This window comes from Electrona antarctica (assembly GCF_951216825.1).
Source record: "Electrona antarctica genome assembly, chromosome: 1".
NCBI lineage: Eukaryota > Metazoa > Chordata > Actinopteri > Myctophiformes > Myctophidae > Electrona > Electrona antarctica.
The window spans coordinates 26940261-26950768 of record NC_136806.1 but is presented as its reverse complement, the minus strand read 5'-3'; the positions used below and the strand labels follow the sequence as shown (position 1 = coordinate 26950768).

General features: G+C 43.1%; 1 protein-coding gene across 1 annotated transcript in view; it reads left to right on the top strand.

The window, feature by feature from the left end:
- Positions 1-3099: 3099 nt before the first annotated feature.
- The window catches only part of slc7a2 (solute carrier family 7 member 2), a gene marked incomplete at its 5' end in the record, with an annotated part of 17515 nt that continues 10106 nt past the window's right edge, over positions 3100-10508 (top strand). Inside the window, 6 exons of the mRNA XM_079503029.1 lie at positions 3100-3267; positions 4021-4222; positions 4926-5081; positions 7010-7175; positions 7905-8038; positions 9372-9594. Coding sequence (XP_079359155.1) covers positions 3100-3267; positions 4021-4222; positions 4926-5081; positions 7010-7175; positions 7905-8038; positions 9372-9594 — 1049 coding nt within the window. The remainder of the gene's footprint in view (positions 3268-4020; positions 4223-4925; positions 5082-7009; positions 7176-7904; positions 8039-9371; positions 9595-10508) is intronic.

Genomic DNA, 10508 nt, shown 5'->3' with positions numbered 1-10508 from the left:
GCTGGAAGCAAGAAATAACCCTGTCCCGTGCACACTGCACACCACTGGCATCTGGAGCCAGGGACCTGGCTTTTTTATTGCAACAAAAATAACAATAGCACTAATAAAAAATTACCAGTCCCGTACACATTGTGAGCTTGTACAGCTGTCACTTTTTATAGCTAAAGTATAAAATTCGGCTTAATTGGTTAAATAAATCTCTGGGATGTAGTGGAGTAGGATGTAGTGGAGTAGAAGTGTAAAGTTGTACTGAGGAATGGGCTTCAGTATTTGTGTAAATGTACTTAGTTACTTACTTACTTTTCACCACCAGGGCAGGACTGGTGGCTGGAGCCAGGCCCGTAGTGGCAGGGGAGGGCGGACAGAGCCAATGGAGAGAGTCCGGGACATGTGGGAGGAGTGAGAAATATTGTTCTGTTCAGTTTGCCAATAGAGTTTTAGTGCCAAATTGTGTCTTTACTGAGCATACTGTATGTCCTGCATGGGACTGCTGGGACCTGTGAGCTGAAAGCTGCATAAAGGATTTTTCTTTCATTTATTGACACGTTTTCCCATCTAAGGGTCAGAGTTTGCAGCCGTCACATCAACTAACCAGGTGGGTTTGCTTAAATTCTCCTGCAATTGTCTATCACATCTTTATGAAGCAACTATAAGCAATGCATGTGGATTGACAAAGTTGCTGCAGTGGGTGTTGTACACAAAATGAAAGTAATTATGGAAGGAATGTGCTTATTTGACATGTTTCAGATGAGTCTATGGAGAATGATTGTCACTGATGCATAATATAGGGAGGAATTATTTAGAGATTGCATTCAGAAAGGATTTTAACCATTGAGCTGGTAAAAGTATAACGACACACATAAAAGGTCATCGTTTACAGTAGTCGTAGTAGTTGAAATAATCTCTTTTTTTCCTTCTTTTTTTTTTTAGATCAATTTGAATATGTTCCTGTATCCAGGGAATGCATGTAGATCTGGGTCCTGTATTCTGAAAGGGGCCACAATAAATCCCACATTGTTATGTTAATGAGCTGCTAAATACAAGACCGTATTTGCATTTTTTCTGTTGGTTTGAAAAAAGCCGCACTTAAATGGACATCAATGCACATTTTAGACGGTACTCAATACTGATTTAATAGTGAAGAGGCAAAAAGTATTAGTTGAAAGAGAATAACGCTTGAAAAGCACACTGCAAAGCATTCATTTGAAAACACTGTATTATTTTTGACATACCATGTTCCCCTGACCATCACATTAATGCACGAAGACAGTTTCACATTCATGGAGCAAAAGCAAGACAAATAAGCCTTTGAAGTTGCACATTTCTCTGCAGTAAAAGTGAAAATGCTCCAATTAGTGAGGGGAGTTGACGGCCTTACTGCGTCATATTGTTGCATTCACACACGGCCCTTTTATGAATGCGGCCCTTTGAGTGTTTAGATCTGCATCGTAAGCCCACACAAAGATAATTGTACTATACCACTGTTTATCACCAGGGGTCCCAATGTGGACCCCTACATGTCTGCAACTCTGAGAACTTACAACAAATGCTCCATTTGGTTCCATTTGTACATAAACACTGAGCATTGTAGATCAGGGGGTCCCAAAGAGCTAAAACAATGATTAAATGGGGGTCTGTGGTCTAATGTATATCATTACATCTACAGTACATAAGTGGTGCATGGTATGTTTCTGGGCTGTGTGGTAACATCACACACATTCATGTCAACACTTGCATGGGGATAATGAGGTTCAACTGTCAATAACCTCCCCTTTTTATGTTTATGTAATTGTTTCTTCTACAGGGGGTTGGTTTAGAATAGAAACCACTCAATTCCAGTTCTGAAGCACCACCACAGTGTAATGCCAAAACAAGCTTTGCATTTAAAAAAAATACTTCACAGTCCAGGTTGTCTTTTATTGGTAAAAGAGAGGGGGGCACTGATTCAAACATGGATACCAAGGTAAACATGACCAAATTGAATTGATTGTGTGACTGTTTCCTGGCGACACTGCAGTCACACACGCCAACAGGCATGCAGTTGCACACACTGCACACACACACATACACACACACACACACACACACACACACACGCACACACACACACACACACACACATGCCCGCAGACACCATCCACGTGCACACACACAAACAGAGCTACAGTAATTTATTTTGTACTTATTCAGTGGTTCTCAAAGTGGGGTCCAGGTCCCCCCAGTGGACTTTGAGGGGGGTTCCAGGGGGTTAACCACTTAAGCCCTTTTTTGAGGGGCGCTAACCCCTCCTATATACAGGTTTAATGTTTGTGTTTAGTTCAATGTTTTTTTTTAAACGCCATTGACAATGAAGAGAAAGTTTACGTCATCTTGTACCTAACACAAACATTCAATCCCATTAACAATACAGAGAATTTAATGTTTGTTTTGCATCATCGTTACTTAACCTAATCACCTCCTCGATGTTGTAAGATGATAAGAGCGCCCCTCACTTCACACAGGTGTGATTTTTATTAACCTTTTTAGAAAAATAGCTGATCTACAAGTACACATCATGTGACACATCGTAAGCGTGCTCTTGCTGATCTGCTATTTTTGTATGTTAGAAATCTAATTTATTTTGTCTGTCACACGGCAAAAATAGGGACGCCATGTTGAAAGATGTTTTATGTATTCCCACTTATATTTAATATTTAATTACATTCAGATGTCTTGTTTTGATTGTTTTGTTCCACTTTTGCTTTAGCAATGTTTTCCCATGCCAATAAAGCTCCTTTGAATTGAATTGGATTGATTAGTTTCACTATATAATTTCAGCAGCCAGAAGGTAATCCAATAAGAGAATGTATAAGAATGATTATTCAGATCATATGTTTCTCTCTCTCCACATACAGACAGTTGTCGAATTTTGTACTAACTTTATTCTAACAACTAACTCTTCTGTTATTGGGGTCCCTGGCACCAAATCTTTTCAGAAGCGGCCGAAAACTTGTGAAATGGGACATTGTGCAGAATAAGTACTTTTCTCTCTCTCTCTCTCTCTCTCTCTGTCTCTCTCTCTCTCTCTCTCTCTCTCTGTCTCCCTCAGGGGCGGTCATCATGTTGGGGCAGCTAGTGTCGTTCGGTCGCTCCCTGGTGCGGAGGAAGGTGGTGGACATGAACTCCCTGGAGGAGTCCAAGCTGTGCCGCTGCCTGGGCACCGTGGACCTCATCGCCCTGGGCGTGGGCAGCACGCTGGGCGCCGGGGTCTACGTGCTGGCCGGAGAGGTGTGTCATCATGGCAAACACAATTTGTATAATCTTTTATTTACTTGAGGCCTTATAAAAAGTCACTGTGACCAGGCGCTCGGGTGGTGGGCGCGTGCCATGGTAAAGTAGCTGTCCACCACCGCAGAGTCTGGGGGTTCAAATCCACCACAGTACTGGGGAGGGAAGCGGGGCAGGGAGAGTGATATTAGACACTGCACGTACGTTCTCCGACGAGTGTTAGGTCGGAGTCTCTTCTACGTCCTCCCAATGGGGCCTCCTCATTGGCAATATGGAATGGAATATATTGGCATAACGACTAAATTGTGGAGAGAAAAAGGGGTAAAAAAAAGCACTGTGACAGACATGTATAGGCCAGGGGATAGGAACAGAGGAGAGGACACAGAAGGTGAAGGCTGAAGTCCAATTTATGTTTGGAGCGAAAATTGTTGACCGCCGTGTTGCACAGCAAAGGTGAAATGAAAGGTTGCAGACATCTTCATAAAATGTTATGTACACTGATTGGTTTGTCTATATTCTGTGGCAACACTGTTGCGTAGGTGAGTCGCAGACAGTGTGAATGCTCAAATCTGAGGACGTTGAGAGACGTTGTGTCGGTTGACGCTTGCTCAAAAATGTATGCTCAAAGCATGAATTGGCCCTGAGGTCTTGTTAGGCTGGCCGCTAAGACGTTGCCTGCTTGCTTTTTATGCTCTGATGTCCTTCTAATTCCTTCACCCTAAATGGAAATATAATTTTTTTTCTATGTAACAGGTGGCCAAGGGCAACTCGGGCCCCAGCATTGTCATCTCATTCCTCATCGCGGCCCTGGCGTCCGTCATGGCGGGCCTGTGTTACGCCGAGTTCGGTGCCCGTGTGCCAAAGACCGGCTCCGCCTACCTGTACAGTTACGTGACCGTAGGGGAGATCTGGGCCTTCATCACCGGCTGGAACCTCATCCTCTCTTACGTGATCGGTGAGTCAGCGACAGCGAATTTGTAGGACAATGTATAGAGGGTATGCGCATGCATAAAGTGAATGGCAAATCGAGTGGCAAAGTGAGTGGCAAAGTAAGTTTAATGTCGTTTAACATCGTTCAATGCAATCATATTGGACTTTTCTGTTTGGATGTATGAGTTGTCAATGCCAGAAAGTAATTTTTTGGCACTCAGTATGCGTTCCCGCATAACTTCCTGGTTTGATGATGATGTCACACGCATACCCTCTATTCTCTCTCAAGACATACTACAGGGATGAGTTGGGGCTAAATTAGTCTTGTGTAGGCAGACGATCAGAAATCTCCGCCTACTGACATGTCTGGTTAAATCTAAATTAATTAATTGTATGAGCTTGAACACCATAATTATAAGGGCCGATCTAAAGTCTTTGCATTGGTTCTGTGAAGCTATTTATTTTGTTTGTGCTTATTCATTGTATTCAGATAACACCAGACAGTGGAGATCTCTGATTTGGCTAAATGAGACTAGATAATCACTTTCAACCTGTATTTCAACCTGATGTATGTGTAATGTCTTTTCTGGGCTGGAGTGCAAAAGAAACGACTCACATTTTTCCAGCGGATGGAACGGCATCGGGCCCAAACCTTCTGGCATGGGTCAGGCTCTAGATCAAATGGCGTGGTATCCATACAGTAGCTGTCCTGTCCTCTCGCCTCCCAGGGACATCCTCGGTGGCCAGGGCCTGGAGTGGGACGTTTGACGAGCTGATAGGAGGACACATCGAGAGGTTCGGTCAAACCTACTTCCCCATGAACGCTCCTGGTTTGGCGTCTTACCCTGACTTCTTCGCCGTCTGCCTCATCCTGCTTCTCTCTGGTAAGACAATTAATCCAAACTACCCATCACTCTTATCACCGACGTTCTCAATGTGGGGTCCAGGGACCCCCAGGGGTCCTTGACAGGCTTCCAGCTAAATGTGTTAATATAGCATCACAATCAATGTAACCACTTAAACCATATTTTACACTATTAAAAAAATTGGTCTTCCTTTAAAAAAAAGAAAAAGGCGGAAACATTTGGAACATTTGAGTGTTGAAATTGTTCAACACTCATATTCCGAGGGTTCCTGTCAAAAAATATCCTCAGATGGGGTTCTGCTCGCGGCCAAATATAATGAAAAAACACTGATCTATCATAACCATTCAACCCAAACTACCCACCATTCAACCCAAACGACCTACCATTCAACCCAAACTACATAACCAGACAAACTAACCATAATTCTGCCAGTATAAGTTGTTTCCAGAACATCAGAGATCTATGGCTACAGAACGGATACATCTTGTGACATCTGAATTCAACGAATGGGCTAAAACTGGGTGGAAACAATTTGGAGATTACAAAAAATAACTGCCTCACAGAACCAGTGTAAAGACTTTAATAGGACCGTGTCCTTCAAATGGGATGGTATCACGGTTGGTTTTCAAAGCAGTGGCCATAAGTTTGTTACCACGGTTTACTCCACTGTTCTTGAACTTCTCAGCCATACATTAACTTTAGTAGGCGATCTCTGATTGTATGGCTACGTGAGACTAGACTAGCACATTGAATTGCCTTGTTGTTGAAATGTAGGCTACTGTATAAAAAATAAACTTGCCTTGCCAAGTATTGTAAATATAATTACTGTATGTACAGTATACTTATCAGGTATGTACACAATATACTTAAAGTAGTACACATACATACATATCAACATGGAAATATGAATCAGTGCATTTCTTCATAACAAGCAGTGTTCATATGAGCCACATCTGGTGTAATTCAATAGAGAATGCAGAATGTTTGGAGATAAGTGCTTAATGAAGGCCTGAAATACTTTGCTTGTTGTGTCACATTACTGGGTCTTGTTTTTAAAGGCTAAGCTAGGTTTGTTGTGTCACTACTTGTTTTTAAAGGCTGTTTGTCCCCCTTTTTGACAACACGCTGCTTGCTACTCAGTTACACCCATTCACACAGCCCAGTACTACTACCGCAGTAACTTGAACGGCCAAAATATGGCGAGCAAACTATTGAGTCTCCAGACTGACAAAGTTATTAATAGCATGCACAGACATCAAGGTCCTTAGACATTGAGACTGAACAAGTGGTGGCCAACATCCTTATTTTATGCCATTTAGATTTTTGCATGTACATCTTGGTTCAAGGGCATAAACAAACTCATAAATCATAAGCTGACTGCATAAATCTACAGTCAGCTCAGGATATACAGTTGATACACTAGGGTTGGGCCCTAGACCTCATACTGTAGTAGTTGGTAGGACGTTTAGTTTAGAGACAACCCAGGGTCCCAGGCTGACCATGGTCCATACGATCTTGCAAGGTCTACATATCTTTTTAAGAATTGTTTTACTCAGATAAGAGAAGTTCACAATGTTTCACCGGTGCCAGTGTAGCCAACTGTTCCTTATTTTAAAAATAAAGTTAGCAAGGGATTGTTTACTTACATAGGAGCTACACAAAGGAACAGCCTTGACACCAGTGTCAAACTGACAACCAGCTTCAGAAAAACTATCAGAAAAGGTCCCTCTATACAAGGTAATTTGTCTAGGGATAGATAGTGGAGCGCGTTATTGTCATTTGTATCTACACAAGCTCTTCCAGATTCTCAATATCAGCCTGGCTGCAGTCACGTGCATGTTGTGTGACATGTCATTTTAATTAATAATATTAATATTTTAATAGTACGTCCCATCCCTACTGGAGGGCATCCCAAGTTACTTCCCGCTGTCCCCATCCTGTTCCAGGACTGTTGTCGTTCGGAGTGAAGGAGTCCGCCTGGGTGAACAAAGTGTTCACTGCCGTCAACGTGTTGGTGCTCCTGTTCGTCATCATCTCCGGCTTCGTCAAAGGAGACCCGCTCAACTGGGAAATATCAGAAGAGGCTCTGGTTAATGCCACCATAGTCAAAAGGTAATGGGTTCCCAGTGGCACCGCTATACTTTATTTTGTTCTTTTATAGAAGCAAGAAGATGCTGGCTCACAGTTGCAAGCCCTTCCCCCAGGCGATGGGAGATAATATCACCGTTAAGCACACTGCCATAACAGGAAGAACCAACGAACTCTAGACTGTTTCCTGTGTTCATTCAGTTAGTTTCAGGCCAGTTGGTTAATTATCCTATTAACGACCAACTGAAAGGTCATTTTCGTGAGCGTACAACTTCAACAACGATATGTTTTTGCCTAGTGACACAGGGGCTGGGCATGTCTCTGCCAATCGGTGACGAGGGCGGGGGCGGCACAGTGCTGAATCACGTTTCTGTTACTCGCATCGCAATGCGACACGCTGTGAGCTTGTAGATCGTCGGAAAAAGACGTTTTGGAAAACCTTTTGTTCTTTTACTTTGGTACTGTATGTATCGCCTCTGTCGGGTGGAAACCTCATATGTCCAAAACTGTTACTTTTCAGTATTCAAAATTCAGAATAGCAAAAGTAACAGATCTGCTACTTTCGATGCTTTTTGATGCTGTAGTATGATCAAGTAGGGTGCTAATTTACAGTAAACACAAAAGTTAAAATATGGAGGTTTCTGCCTGACAGCGACGATATTGTCATATCAATACCTTTTTGCATTTACTCAAGTCAAAGTTTAAATGCAGGCCTGTTACTTATATTGTGGTACTGCTACTGTGGTGTTCCAGGAACCTGTCTTTGACGTCCAACGTGAGTGACTACGGGGTAGGAGGCTTCATGCCGTATGGCTTCAGCGGGACGCTAGCCGGAGCCGCCACCTGCTTCTACGCCTTTGTGGGATTCGACTGCATCGCAACCACAGGTGTGGCGTTATGCATGGATTTCTGCAGGTTGCAATGAGATGTCATTAAAGGAGCATTTTCAACTTTATCTTCATAAATTTGGTCCTTCACTAATGCTCATTTATAAGATGGCGCCATTTATGTCTACGCACGCTTGTGTCTCAATGTTGGGCTGTAGACCGTTCAGAAACCAACCTGCCTACCAATAACATCATCGAGGGGGGGAAAGTTAGCATGCTGAAATAGATCCATTGTTCTTACTTTTTTTAAGTCGCTTGTTTGAAATGACCAAATCTACCGAAAGTCTACCGATGATGTCACTGGTAGGAAGATGTGAGTTTATTATTGAAACCAATAAAAACTACATTTAATCTAAACCTTCTTCAAAAAGTACAGAAGTAGCTCACAACACGTCGCTGTGTGACGCGTTGTGAGTTTGTACATGGGCTATTTTAACTATTTAAAAATGATAAAAAATAATAGTAACTAGAAAAAGTGCCCCTCGGGGCACAGGTCTCCACCAGGGCAGGTCAGGGTGTGGCCTCCTGGTGGTGCTATAATAGGCCAATGTGAAAAGGGTGCCATTTCTCCATACGCCTTTGATGGCAATTGGATGATTTGAGGCATTTTGTTCCAAAAATGTGTTTTGCAAAAATCAACCTGTTGGTGGCGCTATAACAGGCCAATGTGAAAAGGGTGGGATATATTCCTCAGCCTAGTAAGAAAATGTGTGAAAGATTTCACGTAGATTGCATGCTGCGTTCATGATTTGAGGCTTTTGTTCAAAACGGGGCAATCTTGCAAACTGTGAAAGCCAATTATAGCCAATTAGGATGGAATATGAAATATCGGACAGATCCGACTTGAGCACATGACCATAGAGATACTGTGTAACGATTTTCTTAATATAAAAAAATGTGTTTTACAAAAGTCGGCCTCCTGGTGGCGCTATAAAAGGCAGATGCGGAAAATGCAGGTCAAAGGTTTGTCCTTGGCCTCTAGGGAGTGCATGCAACGTTTCACGCAGATCGGTGCAGTTTCAGGTAAAAAATGTGAAAAGCTGCCTCATGGTGGCGCTATAACAGGCCGTTCTGGAAAATGTGGGGCAGAGGTTCATCGTTGGCATCCAGGGAGTGTGTGTGCAAAGTTTGGCATCGACCGGGTTAACGGTGGCGGAGATTAGCTGGTAACGGACGGACGGAAGGACGGACACACACACACACAGACGGAGTGCAAAACATACTCTCTCCCCATGCCTTCGGCCTGGTGGAGACAATTAATAAAAGGAAGGGTTTTGGACATTTCCACCTGACAACAACAATATACAACTTTAATAACCTTTGGTGTTAACAGGTGAAGAGGTGAGGAACCCGCAGAAGGCCATCCCCATCGGCATCGTGGTGTCGCTCACCGTGTGTTTCCTGGCGTACTTCGGTGTGTCGGCGGCACTCACGCTCATGATGCCCTACTACCTGCTGGACGAGAAGAGCCCGCTGCCCATGGCCTTCGAGTACGTGGGCTGGTCGCCCGCCAAGTACGTGGTGGCCGTGGGCTCACTGTGTGCCCTGTCGACCAGGTAAAAACTATCCACATGTTCTATTAGATCTGCGTGCTCATAATTATCTAACCACTTAAACCTTATTAGCGTTCATATTCTGGGGGGGAGGAGAGCTTGTAGATCGGTTGTTTGTTGGGGTTTTTTTGGCTATAGAGCCCTGGAGGACCCCATCAACCTGGTCAATAAGGGTTTAAGTGGTGAACCACTTTCAACAGGGCATCCCTATTTTTGGGCATGTCACGAATCACGATAGGCACGATAGGAAATAGCAGATGTACAGGCTCACAACACATCGCAATGCGGTGATCTTGTAGATCTACAATAAATAATAACAATAATAATAATGGCATGCACAAAATAAAGACGCCTGGTTGAAAGTGGTTCAAATGCATTGAGACAATGGGATTGGTCGTGGGTCTTACATGAGTAGATTAATATATTAAAGCACGTGTCCGCAAAGAAATGGGTGATAATTGTGAAGGAGCTGCTACCAGTGAGTGAATATCATTGTTGTATCTCTCCACATTGGATTGATTTTCTCTTGCATGAAGCAGTGGGTGCAATGATTCAGTGTCTTTGTTTTGAGACATCTGCTCGGCTTGATAAATGATGATAAAATGATAAATAGGAGGATGATGAATGCCTTTAAAGAATCAAAGCTGGCAGTGTCTCAAAGCATGCATGATGTGATTCTGTCTTTCTTCTCTGGAGGGTTGCTGTTTCATTCAGTTTTACCACAAAAATGTAATCAGTTAACCAGCCAGATCCGGGGTCAGGTTAATGGTATTGATATTTACATTACACATCTCCCTTCTGGATTTGCAATGATTTTGTAGGCCGTTACTGCTGCTTATTGCTGCATATTGTTGCTGTCGGGTGTAAACCTAATATGTCCACAAATGTTTGTAGATCACTATCTTTGCTACTTCTGT